Source organism: Tupaia chinensis, unplaced genomic scaffold (genome assembly GCF_000334495.1).
Source record: "Tupaia chinensis unplaced genomic scaffold, TupChi_1.0 Scaffold000057_1, whole genome shotgun sequence".
NCBI lineage: Eukaryota > Metazoa > Chordata > Mammalia > Scandentia > Tupaiidae > Tupaia > Tupaia belangeri.
This window is the reverse complement of record NW_006159515.1, coordinates 5,392,453-5,406,171: the sequence shown is the minus strand read 5'-3', so window position 1 is coordinate 5,406,171 and position 13,719 is coordinate 5,392,453. Positions and strand designations below refer to the sequence as shown.

Here is a 13,719-nt window from a genome sequence, read left to right as displayed (position 1 = left end):
AGCAAAAACCTCACAAAAAAAAAAAAAAAAAAGAAAAACAAAACAAAGCAGATGAGACAAAGACAAATGGAAACCAAATAGCAAAATCCAACATGTCCAGATAGATATAGCAACTATGAATGGCTAAATGCTATAGTCAAAAAACTGAGATTGTCAAGCAAGAAACAGCTACATGCTATTTACTGTATGCAAGGCACACTTCAAATATAGACACAGGAAAGGTTGATTGTAAAAGAAGAAAGCTCTATCATGCTTACAATCATAAGATAGATAAAATGGCCACATTAATATCAAACAAAATAGACTTCTCCGTGAGCGTAACTAAACACTATGGGATACTTTGCTTTGATAAAATGGTCTGTGATAAACGTATGTATGCCTGATAATAGCTTCCAAATACATGAAGGTAAAACAGATCTAAAGGGATAAAGGGACAAATCCACAGTGTGATTTGGCTATTTTGAGGTTAAAAAATAAAAATGTTGGGACCAGTATTAAAAATATTAAATACTTTTAATATTTCACTTCAGGTGGCGCAGTGGTAAGGTGCTGGACATTCCCATGTGGTTGACCACAGTGTGAGCCCCAGACCTAATGGCTTGTTTTCTTACTTTCTCTCTGTCCCTCCCTGGTCGAATTAAAAATATAAATGAATTAATAAATAATTTTTTAAATGCTTAATTTTTTTTAACTTTATACCTCACAGTTTTCATTTGGTCTGTTCTTTTTCATATTTTGTTGTTTATACATCTAAATCAGTGTGGCTGTGCTGTCGTTCACCCCATTTCCTATTTTCCTTCATACTATTGTAGATCTTCATAAAAGGGATTTTTCTTCCTCACCTCCAATTCATGATATTTTGGGGGCCATATCTACTTCATATATATCTATTTGCTGTGTGTATATATATACATCTGTGTGTGTGTATAATATATTTGTTACAGACAATGCTACTTCTCACCCCTTTCCCTCTGCCATGACCCCGCTGTGTAAGAACTACTCTCTGTGATTCTGACTTACTTCATATGATTGTGGTCAAAGAGAGTATAGATGGTCATCTTTGTTTGCTGCTGCTATAGCAGAATATCACAATGTGGGTAATTTATTAAAAAATTATTTCTCACAATCCTAGAGGCTGGGAATACCGAGAGCATGGTGCCAGCATCAGGCAAGGGCCATCCTGTAGCAAACAAGAAGGGCAAGTGAGCACCTAAGACAGAGAAAACAGGGACCAGACTTGCCCTTTTGTCAGCAGGTCACTCTCAGCATACTGTTAATCCATTCACGAGGGCAGAGCCTCTAAAAGGTCCCACCTCTTAATACCGTTACAATGAGGATTAAGTGTCCAACACGTGAACTTTGGGGAACACATTTAAACCATAGCAACTATTAATTTTATGTTTTGAAATTTTTCAAAAAGATGCATATAATATATATCTTTTATGCATATTTTTCATTCAGCTTTAAACATATTAACATATACCCATCAAGTTCACTTAAATGGCGGTGTACTCTTCTGCTGTATGAGTAACCCCACTCTAGTCATTCCTCTACTGGGGACACCGTTTCTGCCTTCCTTAGAGCATACTTCAGCCCCAGGAGGAAGCCTCAAATTGCTCTCCAGTGGGACAGCCCCACTCCACCTCCCCTGAAGGCCATGAGAAAGTCCTCAGTGCCACCATACTCACCAGAACTGGATGATAGCAGATAGAGAGATTTTTTTGTTATTATAGTTATTAAAACTATAATAACTATATTGTTATTATAGTTAACATTGTTCATTTTAGATTTCAATTCCTAAAAACAAGTGAGGGAAAACTTCTTTCCGTGTATGTATTGGCTGTTTGAATTGCTTCTTCTGAAATTGCCTTTTCATATGCTTTGTAAAGTGGGTCAACTGTCTTTTTCTTAGAAGTCTCCAGGATTTCTTTGTATGTTCTGTACACTACCTCTGTAGGCTACGTGAATTCTACCTACTGTCTCCCAGGCTCTGACGTGTCTTTTCGCTTCATTTATTGAAACTCTTGGCATAGATAGCCTTTAAATTGTTAAGTAGGTAAACGTATTGGGTTGTCAGGAAACTCCTGACACATTTTTGCATAGAAAAATACGTCATAACTTTCCTGACGACCTAGTATGTTTTCTTTTGTAGTTTGTGCTCTATGTTTATTATTTGAAAATCCTTTCTTAGCTCAATGGAAAAAAAAAAAGATACTCCTTTAGTATTCTGTGCAAAAAGATTTATAGCTTCATCTGTTATAGCTGTGTCCTCACTCTATTAGAAGTTCATGTATGACGGTATCCGGAAGAGTGACCTATTTTTTCCTTCCTCTTTGGATAGCAAGTGTATCCCCTTAATTTACTCACGTCTGTTGTATACCAAGTGCCCTTATCCAGGAATCTGTTTCTAGGCACTCGTTCTTCTAGTCCATATCAGAAACCCCACGTCAGGATCGCACAGATTTAATTACCCGAGCTTTATAGTAGATCTTAAAATCTGATAGACCTTAGGGGTTTTTTTAGAGGCTTTTGCTTTGGGGAAATGTGCGCTCACCAGAAAGAGACAGAGACATGACAGGGAAAGTGAGAAATATCCCCCAGGGGATATGGCCACACCACAATCCATTCTCCTCCTAGGATCTTAGGCATGTACACACACGTTCCCAGCATGAGTTACAAGCCACCAGATCCAGGACTCGAACCACAGTCGGCCATGTGGGAATCCAGCAACATAACCACTACACCATCTGCTGGTCCCCCCTATGTTTTTTTTTTAAATTACCTTGTGATATGTAACACATGCTGAAACTTAAACCATAAATGTCACAAAGTGGACACACTCATAAACCACCGCACCGGCCCTGACCGACTGAGCCAGCCCTGCAGCCTTCCGCCCTCCCTCCTGGGACTCTCCCGGCACCTGCTCTCACCTGTGTTCCACCTTATCATTTTACTACTAGACATGCAGTGCAGAGTTGTTCACTGATGACATGGAATCACAGTCTGCCATCCTGCCTGTCTGGCTTCTTTCTTCCAACATGATTTGGGTTTTAAACTTTACATATTCCATGTGAATTTGAGAATTGGCATTTACATTCCAACAAAATGCCCTGGTAGGATTTTATTGTGAATGCTATCAGCTTTATATATTTACTAATTTGGTGGAAATTGGTGTCTTAGTTTTGTATCTTCCCATCATTGGTGGATGTGATATCTTATTACTAGGGTTGGTTTTGTAAAAAGTCACTTATACCCTAGTATACCTAGTTTTCTCTAGCAATGCCTAACGTGTTCTTTGTGGATTTGTTCCCAAGTATCTTATGGTTTTTGTTGCTGTTATCTGCTGATAATTGTTTTTCCTTTCTAGGCAGTGCAAGTTTTATCACTGGTCACTTTTAAAGATTTGTTTCACTACAAAGGATCTAGGTGTACATTTCATTTTATTATCCTTTTTGGAATTTCATTTTCAGTCTAAGGATTTCCTTTGCATATTAATTCTGGAATGCTCTCAGCTATCGTCTTGTTAAATAGTCCCACATCCCCTATATTCCCTGTGTCTTCTTCTGGAGGCCCTGAGACACGTGGTAGGGCTCCGTGGTCTGCGAGGAATCTGCCAGGGTGGAACCCCCGACCCAGGCTCCCTGTGCCTGCTCTGCCCACTCAGACCCTCTTTGGTTCGTGCCGTCTGTGAAGGAGAGAGAGGGCAGCTGCACGGCCATGCCTGGTGTGAGGAACTGGGTGCTCTCACACACATGTCCCCCTCCACCCCTCTCTTGCCTCCCGCCGTACCTGGCCCCTGACCCCTGAGCCTGTCTGAGTTCCTCGGGACCCTGTGGCTGCATTGGATTCTCCCTCCTGTACGGCCATGAATTCTAATCACTCAGGTGCTTTCCATTTTCTGGTGTGGCTTCGTGTCTCCTCTGTCCATCCACAAAATACTGGTGCACGCCTGCTGGTTCGCGCCTTTGCCCTGCCCTCTTCTCTGTTAGTTCTCTTCCTCGCATTGTCTAGTCCCATTGCTCAAATACCATGTAATAAGGATGGACTGCCCAGTCCTTCTCTCTGCGAACATTACGATTCCTCTGGAATCTCTGAGTCCCAGATTCGTGTCTCAGCTATCCACTTGGGAGCTCCGCTGAGATGCCTCACAGGCACTCCCAAGCCATTCCTGCATAGCACTTGCTATTTTCTCTGCCTCGAATGTTCTCCCAAGTCTTCAAGTCATTGCATCTGTCATCGTTACAACCTTGGCTCAAGTATCACTTCCTCCATGGTCTCCCTGACCACCTAGCCTGAGGCTGGTCCCTGCCGTGCGTCACTTTATTTCCGTCATAGGACATGTCTGAAATTGTATCGTGGTCACTTGTTTACTGGTCTATTGGCCATCGTTACGTCTGTAAAAGCATGACTTCATTATCTTGTCCCCTGCTATGGTCTAAGTAACTAGAACAGTGCTTGGTATATAGCTCATGCTCAATAAGCCATTGCTCAGTTAATTAATACACTTTTATTTATTTTTAATTTATTTATTTATTTATTTATTGGAGAGGTTCTTGCTATAGGGCACATGCGCTCACCAGGAAGACAGAGACAAAAAGCGAGAAATGACCCCCCGGGAGGATGGCCACACTGCAATCCCTTCTCTTCCATTCTCCTCTCAGAATCTTGGGCACGCATGGACACACACCCAGCATGAGTTTAATCCACCAGGTCTGGGACTCGAACCGCAATCAGCTACATGGGAGTCCATCGACAGCCATTACACCAACTGCTGGTCTCACAATACACATTTTGTTAATGAGACATTAATGTGTACTTTTCTGATGTAAGACAGAAAATTGTCTAATGTAGTATGAATAACTTCTTATCCTAAGACTCATATTCACAAACTTAAAGTGTTTGTTTTGTCAACAAGGGAATAGCCGTAGTCATTTTTAATCTAGAAAACCATAGGGCATCTTGAGACTTCTACCACATAAGTGACCTTAAAGGTGTAAAATGGGTTTGTTAATAAAGAGAATCGTAAATTGCTCATTGATATGGAAGGTAAAACCGAGGGGGGGAATCAATAAAACACTATGTAAATAAAAGCCAAGATTTTAGATTGTCCTTATTTCTAGGTAAATGTATTAGGTGACTGGGTCAGATGATTGAGCATCAAAGTCACTTTGTGCCGGTATCTGTTCCTCTAGTGGCCATTTGCCAATAAAGGTAACCACAGAGTTAGTACAGGGTGAAAGTGTTTTGCTAATCAGATCTCTCTTTTTTTTTTAAGTGAAGACATTGTTTTTAAAATGTTTTACCAGTACTTTGAGTGTTGAGTGGCTAAGATTTGTTGTCTCCTATTTTAATAAAAACAACTTCGTTTTACTGAGTAAAGTAAGTGTTTTGTTCTGAATACTCTGTAACTTGGTAGGGATTTTTGCTTATCACCTTACCACTGCTAAACTTAAGGCAAATGCCATCTGCGAAGCGGGCTGCTTGATTTCTACGGTAAATCCATTCTGTACTGTTTTACTGCGCTCGAACAACCCCGTCGGACTTCTTTCTTCCAGATTTCTGGGATGTGCTATGACAGCCAAGTGCTACGGTTTCAGCAGGTGCTCTGCATCCCCAGGCGGGTGGCAGAGTTCTTCTCCTGGACGCTCGAGCCCGTCTTCGCGTCCTCAGAACCCACCAGCGAAGCCAGAGTCGGCATGGGCGCCACCGTGGACATCCAGAGACAGCAGAGGATGGAGCTGCTGGACCAGCAGCTGACGCACTCACAGTTCGCCCAGGCGCGGCGGCACAGGCAGCAGCAGGTGAGATCAGAGTGGTGACAGGCGCGGCGACCGAGGGCGCGTTCCCCCCGGGAGGGCTGCGTGCTGGAGACTGCGTTTTCTTGCCGAGCGTTGTGAGGTGGGCTTGATGTGCTTCCAGGCAGAGCGTAGGTCTCTGACAGGGGCTGCTCAGCGTTTTTTCAAGAGGTGAAACATAAATGGCAGCTGAAGGGTTGGTCAGACTGGACATTCTCGCTCCATTTGCATTCAATAAGCGTTATTTCTTAGAGAAACACCAACCTAGTTCACAAAATAAGATATTTATCTGTTTTCATAATCTTGTAAAAGCCACAGTGTCTTCCTGTTTAGAGTGCTAATCACATGCTTTGGAATGAACAGCAAATATAAAGCTTCTTGATTCTCCTGGGGTAGATATGAAGACAATCTGAAGGTAAGAAACTTTTCGAGAGAACAGCGAATGAGTCAGTCAGTAGGTGCGGTGCTTTCCTAACCTGGTCATCAGCAATCAGAAATGTTCGTGCGTTCACCTGCACGGCTGAACCCAAACAACCCGATACTGCTTTGACTCAAGGGAGTCTGGGGAAGGAGGGTACTCTTCCTCTGGCAGAAACCTCAGGCCCGCTCTTAGGGACGCTTCTGTGATCCAGCTCGCTGGGCCCGTCCATTACCCTTCCCTGCCTCTGCCTCCTTTACCGTCTGGAGTGGCAGGAGGCAGTACTGTCACCTCCTGCCATCTGCCTTCCTCCTGCTAGCACTGGGTGCGAGAGGCCCATCTGGAGAGCGAGATCAGGCCTGCTGCCCTTGGAGCCCCCTTGGTCATGCGGGTCCTGGAGTGTACGTCCGGGGTTGGAGGAAGGGGGCCCTTATTAAGGGCTGCGTCTACAGGAGAAAGAGCCAAGGAAAAGTGGTTCCCACAGAGGTATTAGAATTGAGGTGACTCTGGAACAGCCATGAAGATGCCCATTATCCGAAGATGGAGGACAGGTACCACAGCCTTAGAGAGGAACCTGGAAGCGTACATGAGAAAGTTACGCTCTGGGTGGGGTGGGGTGCTGAAGACAGGGCACCCAGGACGTTCTGCAAGGAAAGAACTAAATCTGAGGTGCGCGTAGGTCCTTGACGAGACCTCGTGTTTAGGTCTTGCAAGGAAACTAAGAGAAGAATGACAGTGACAGGGATGAGAACTCCAAATGACCAGTGCCAGCAGAAACTGGGCGGTAGTGAGTGTAGGTGTTTTCCAGGTAGAAGGGGCGGAGCTTCTGCTGAGACAGGAAGTCGGAGATGCCAGAGCTTCTAGCTTAGCGACAGGATGGACCATGATCTTTCCATTTCACCTGAATCAGAAGGACGGATTCGGAGGAAAACAGCGCGTCTGATGTAGCCTTGAAATACTTGGGGGGAGTCTCCCAGGTAACTGTAGATCTAGTCTTCGTGAGCAATCTAGAGGAATTGTGTTTCTCAGGTTGGCTCCTCCAGGAAGATTTTTATTTTTATTTTAGCTTTTTGTCACAGGGCACATGAACTTGCCAGGGAGAGAGATGAGAGAGACAAGAAAGACAGAGAAGGAAAGTGAGAAATCACTCCCCAAAGGGGAGGGCCACGCCACAATCCTTTCTCCTCCAGTCTCCTCCCAGGATTTTGGGCATGCTCACATGAGTGCCAACCTGTTTCAAGCTGCTGGGTCCGGGACTCAAACCACATTTGACTCTGTGGGAGTCCAATACCTTTACCACTCTGCCACCTGCTGGCCCCCTCCAAGAAGAGTTTTACACATGAGGTTTATTGGCAAACGGTGTCAGCAACAACATTTTGGTGGGGGAAGGACCGGTGAAGGAATCAGCAAGGTCGGGCAGAGGGAGAAGTTCTGCAGTTGTGGAAGCCTGGGTGGATCTCATGGAGAGAGCGGCTGGGAGAGCCCTCCTGGGTTGTCCAGGTTGGGGCCAGGGGGCACAGTGTTTAACCTCCCTCACTTCCCGCCACCAGTCACTGGGTACAAATGGCAGATCCTAGGCAGGTGGGCTCTCCTCAGATGGGCCTGCCACAGAGGAGGTCTCAGATGCCAACACCCCTGCAGCAACTGGAAGGTTGGGCTCTGCAGTCCTGGAGGAGTCCCTGCGGAGGGATCTGCACAGCACTCCCGCCTCCACCGCAGACCCCCTGCTGCTTAGATCTTGTCTCACCTGCATTCTCCGAGCAGCTCGGCCCACTTCCAGTGGAACTCCTTTCCTGGGAGAAGCCTTCACGGGGACTGTTACCAGGATGACCCGTGTCCCCCTCTACTTCCTTCTAGAGCTTCCAGCGGCGAGAAGGAGGAGAGGTAATTCTGGGGTTTCCAGTTTAGATAATAAGGTATCTATTGTGGGCTCGAGACCGCAGTGCAGTGACCTTCTCCCTCCTCTACTGTTCATTCTCGAGTCCCCTCACCCTTGGCTGGAAGGCTTGCTTATGGTGAGGGAGAACCACATCCCTGTCACCTGATCATAAGGGTCCCACCCCCTGTGGGCAGCAGGGGTGAGCTGGAGAAGAGGTTTTGGTGCAACACAAGTGGGAACTGGGGGGCTGGGGGGGTACCCTGCTCCTGCAGCTCACCTGGGCCCACCTGACTTGATAACTTAGTGGCTCTCCTGATGTAGACCACGTGCTCCCACTTGACCTGCAAGTGGCCCAGCAGCGGTATTCGCGTGTGTCTAGTCCCCTGCTGGGAATGTGTACCTTTGCCCAGCTCCCCAGGGACCCACTCTGCAGGCCACCTCGGTGGCTTGTCACAAGCTGCACCCGATGTCCTTCCCGCACCGCAGATCTGCCCGTGGGCACAGCCCAAGCCTCAGTGAATGAAACAGACCCAAATTGCTGCCCTCGGGGAGCGAACATCCCCGCCAGGACGGGTGACGTCCCTGCCTCTGTTGGTGGTGGCTCCCACTGCTTGGCAGGCTGCCCCATGTGCACAGGCTGTCCTTTCCCTGCAGAGTCTGAATTCAGAGCAGAACTCAGCCCCTGGGCTCTTGCCTTTACGATGAGTGCTGGATAGCCGAGAGCATACTGCTTCTCCGTAAGCTGAGTTCTCACATGCCCGGACAGCCTCAGTAGCTTAGGCTCCAGCTCAGCACCGTCACTCAGCATGCGTAACCTTTGTCTTTAAGCTTTAATCAGATACATATGCTAGATCGCCAAGTGCAGAACGCTTCTACCAAACAGCTACTGAAGAAGGGCCCCGCGGCGCCTATACCTGCAGAACCGGCTTGGCACAGTGACGCTGGGCTGTGACTCCAGGGGAGAAGTTTCCTTTCATTTATGTTTCTTTTTCTGTTTGTTTTTGTTTTCGAGAGGTTTTTACTATAGGGTGCGTGTGCTCACCAGAAAACCAGAGAGACAGAAAGTGAGAAATCACCCCCAGAGGGGATGGTCACGCTGCAATCCCTTCTCCATTCTCCTTTCGGGATCTTGGGCACGCACACACACGTGGCTGGCATTAGTTTAAGCCACCAGGTCCAGGACTCGAACCGCGGTTGACTACACAGTCCAGCAACATAGCCACTAGGCCAACTGCTGGTCCCTGTTTTCATTTATTTTTTTAACAAGTATGTACATAGAGCTTATTACCTGCTAGACCGAGGCTAGGCGTTGGGGACACAGCTGTAAGGTGCCACTGGCCTTCTCATTATGGGGCTCAGCTCCCCTCTCTTTGGCACAATTACTGTTTTCCTCTATCCATGAAAAGACCACGCCATTTATCGTGCCAGTCATGTACTGCGGACTTTGCATGTCTTCTTTCATTTATTCCCTCGTCAGCCTTGAGATACAGATTTCCCTCTGTGCCCCCAGAAGCTCAGAGGGGTGCTTGCTTGGATCCAGGGTCAGGGCCTCAGGCCTCTGCACCCGACCTCTACATCGTGCCGCTGCTAACGCCAAGGGCTCCTTGGTGATTTTCTGTTTTTTCCTTTTTCATATGGCTGGCAGAAAACTCAGTGCCAGGCTTAAGGCTCAATCAGAGCAACTGTTTAACCCACAGTTAGAACTTTGGCTGCCATTGTCTTCCGTATGTTTCAAACATACCATTTGCCCAGCCGTGGTGGCCCACAGATAGCACCACCATTTGGGAGGCCGAGAGCAGTGCAGGAGGCACAGGTTCAGTTCTGAGGCACAGGTTCAGTTCTCAGGCCAACCTGAACATGCGGCACAGCTGTGCATCTGCTTAATCCTAGCTAATTGGAGGACTAGAGCAGAATCGTGGCACAGCAAGACCCAATTAAAAATGCCCCTCACGAGACCCATGGATAGCATAATGGTACATCACTGGACTCTGCCGTAGTCTACCGCAGTTCGACTCCCAGATCCGGTGACTTGAAACTCATGCTGGGCATGGGTGCATGCCTGTCCAAGGTCCCAAGAGAAGAATGCAGGAGAAGAGATTGTGGTGTGGCCATCCCCTGGGGAGGGGGATTTCTTATTTTCTGTCTGTCTCTCTCTCTAGTGAGCACATGGGCCCTGTAGCAAAAATCTCTCTCAAAAAAAAAAAAAAAAAATTGCCCCTCATTCTCTTCTTCTCTCACACAAAGATAAAAATTACCTTTTTGTCTGCTCTCTTTAAAGCCTATCTTTACTGTAGGCAATCTCAAACTGTTATTACATTTAAATATGTCTGTTATTTGTTGAAAGATGATTGGTTTTTCATTTGTCTTTAATAGAACCCAGAGTTTATGTGGCCAACCTCTCAATTACTAATTACTGTACTGAAATGACCTGTCTGCAGTTGCTAATTTCAAGGATTCCAAAATAACACCGAAGTCTTGTTTCACATATTCATTTAGATTTCTGCCCGCTTCTGTCATATGTCGCAGCCATCTGGCACCTGCTCAGTGCTCGCTGTCACCCACCGCCTGGCCTCTCCACTGCTTGCAGTGCCGTCTGACTGGGCCGGCAGGTCTCTGCGGCCAACCTCAGAGAACTCAGGCAGAGTAGAAGTCATCGGGGACTGTCTGAGGACAGTGAAGTACTCACTAAGGTGCCCTGGGCTGTGAGACTGATACTGTCAGAGGCTTCGGGGACTAGCAGGACTGGCAGGGTTTGCATGGGGAAGAGAAGGAGGTGCCTTATTCCAGAGAACAGGCTCGGCAAGGCAAGTGTGGAGGTGACATGGCGTCCTGAAAACAAACGAGTTGAGGCCCGGTCTGGTTAATGCGTGGACGGTGCGCAGTGGGAAATTACATAGCGACTGGCAGTGGTGGAAGTGGGTGTTGTAAGCCTTCCAGCAGGTTTGGCTTACATCAGGGGTGGTGAACGTGGTTTCCCCAGTAGGCCCGTTATCTCAGAAAGCTGATGGGAGAAAGGAGAGGCCACAGAGAAAGGAGAGGCCACAGAGAAAGGAGAGGCCACAGAGAAGGGGGCAGATCAAAGGCCATGTTAAAGTCCAGTCACGGGCACTTGACATGGACCTTCCTTGCTAAGTGTGCTTCTCCTTGCCTCTCCTTACCTTGATGAAAAGCACCATCGCCAGCCCAGGGCTTCCCCAAGACATTCCCGCTTTCTCATCCCGCGCCCTCCTGCTGTCCCTCCAGCAAAGTGTCCTGAGCCTGTCCCTCTGACAGAAGCCATGGCTCCGCCTCTGCGCTCCGCCTCTGCACCCCGTCCTGGCGCAGGGGCCCGGATTTCCACAGGAGCCCCTTCCTGCTGTCTCTGCCACCGACTGCCTCCGCACACCCCACCCCGCTGTCTAGCCTCTGCCAGTGACCCGAGAACACAGGCCCAGCTGGGCGACTCACCCTGCAGCCTTGGGGGCTCTTGGAGGCTGTGGGGTGGTTCACACCAGCCCAGCCTGCTTGTGAACCCTGCAGCAGCCAGGGCCACCTGGGTGGAACGACCTGACACCCGGGTCCTTTCACACTTGCCTGCTTCACATCCGCCCTGTTCTCTGCCCAGCTGGACCGTTCCTGCGCCAGCCTCCTCACCAGGCCCCAGCTCGCCCCAGCCCTACTTGCTGCTTCGCTCCCCCGACTCCCATTACCCCTTCAGTGTCCCCAGGCCCCATGAGGGTTCCAAGGCTCACTCTGCTCCACAGCCCTGCTGTCTCCATGGCACTCGCCACCCGACTCTCACAGTCATCTTTTCCCTCTCTCTACCAAGGAGTCGTAGGATGGGGGAGACCTTTTATCTCTCCAGTATGTGAGCGATGCTCAGTCTGGGGGAATCAGTAGGTAAACACATGGCATTACATACTTAGAGAACGAGCCCAGTCACGGACGTGCAAGCAGAGCACTGCTGCTCCGTCACCGACGCTGCGTGGGAGGCCTGGGTTCGGGTCCCAGCCCAGTTTAAACACGTCCATGCAGTCATGTGCCCTTATGTCCTCTGTGAGTGTGAGCTTGGGACAAGAAAGTTACCACATGGCAAGACGTTTAAAAAAAAAAAAAAAGATCTCTCTTTCCTTCCCTCCCATGTGCAGTCTGTCCTCCTCTCGTTAGAAACATACATATTTGCAGCCTTTCGTGCCAGGCCAGCAGGATACTGATGTGTGGTCAGGGCTGGACAGGTACGCAGATGTTCTCTGAGAGGACAAGGGAGGAGCAGGCCCGAACCCCTGTTAGAGAGTACAAAGAAAAGAAATCCAAGGGATGGAGGAGACAGCAAGGGAACAGGACAGAGCAAGGAATGTTCCAGACAAAGCCGGTGCTCAGCAGATTCCGTTGCCACCTCCCCAAAGGAAGCCAAACAGAAGTAATACCTGGAAAAGGCCACTGGACCCTGCAAGAACCGGTTCCCTTTGGAGGTGTTTCCGTGGGAGGTGGACATAGGTGGCCTGCTGTGGCTACATGCTAAGGAGGAAGAAGGAGCCAGAGAGGGGCACGCACGAGCCTCGCCACTCCTCTGCCAGCTAGCCTCATCCTCAGCACCGTGTGGTCACACCTACGTCCGCTACAGTCACTCTGCTACCATAAAGTACGTCCTCGTGTTACTGAAAGCATTTTTTCCCTTTCTTGAGAGAGAGGAGGAAAGAAACAGAGAAACAGGTAGAGATTGTTGATGGTCTCCCCACGTCACAGTCGTCCTGTCCCCGCCCCCCGGTCAGCGCAGCGCTCCCAAGGCATGTGCAGTTGTACCCGGTGTTTCGGGCTGGCTGGGAACCGGACCTCCCAAGCAGCCTGCAGCCTCCCAGGCAGTGGCACCAACTGGACGCCATCGTGGCTAGGCCTGAAAGCACTTTTACTCCGCGTCGTGGCATGGATGGAGCATTCCATAGCGGAGTATTCCGTTCCATGGATGGAGCATCTCCATGACCCTGGGAAACAGCACACAGCCACAGCCCATAGACCTGTCTATCTGAGCTTGAGGCGGGAGTGCTGGTGGGGCCGGGGTGCAGTTGTCCTCACATCCATCATCAAGCCCAGTCATGTGATCATAGTGTTGCCAAACGTGCTTGACCTTTCCGGGTCTTTCTAGACACTTCCACAGGTAGGCATTGTCCAGAAGCTCCTGGATGATTGTCTCAGGGCTTGTGACGATGAAAACAGCGTGCCGTATAACATCCTGTCTGTGACTCCTTCCTCGTCTCTCTTGACCGCCGTAGTGGTCCTGTTCGTTCATGAGTTCACGGAGGGGCACGCACGGGGCTCCCCTGCGCTGTGTGCTCTGCCTCACTCCCCCTCCATAACAGAGTTGCCAGTTCCACGGGGATGACATCCCAGAGTCATCGAGCGACTTGCACCTGTGGGTCCTATTTGCAGTGCCAGGGCCGTCACGTCACTTTTCACGGTTTGTGTGTTACTCGCTTCAGGGACAGACGAGCTCGTACAGGGCAGGGACTGTGTGTCTCACGTGCCCTTCTTTCCTTTGGCTCTAATGAAGCGTGCTGCCCCAGAGGGTAAATGGGCACGCCCACCCCGCCAGACCTTTGCAGCCGCTATGGGAAGACAGCCAAGCCAGTGCGGGGCTGGGGTGGGTTTGC

General features: G+C 48.9%; 1 protein-coding gene across 2 annotated transcripts in view; it reads left to right on the top strand.

The window, feature by feature from the left end:
• Nucleotides 1-13,719, top strand: part of UBAC2 (UBA domain containing 2) — a 220,465-nt gene that overhangs the window by 160,519 nt on the left and 46,227 nt on the right. For both annotated transcript variants that reach the window (XM_006141531.3, XM_006141532.3), the window contains one exon: nucleotides 5,556-5,801. In XM_006141531.3, the coding sequence (XP_006141593.1) occupies nucleotides 5,556-5,801 (246 nt within the window). The remainder of the gene's footprint in view (nucleotides 1-5,555; nucleotides 5,802-13,719) is intronic.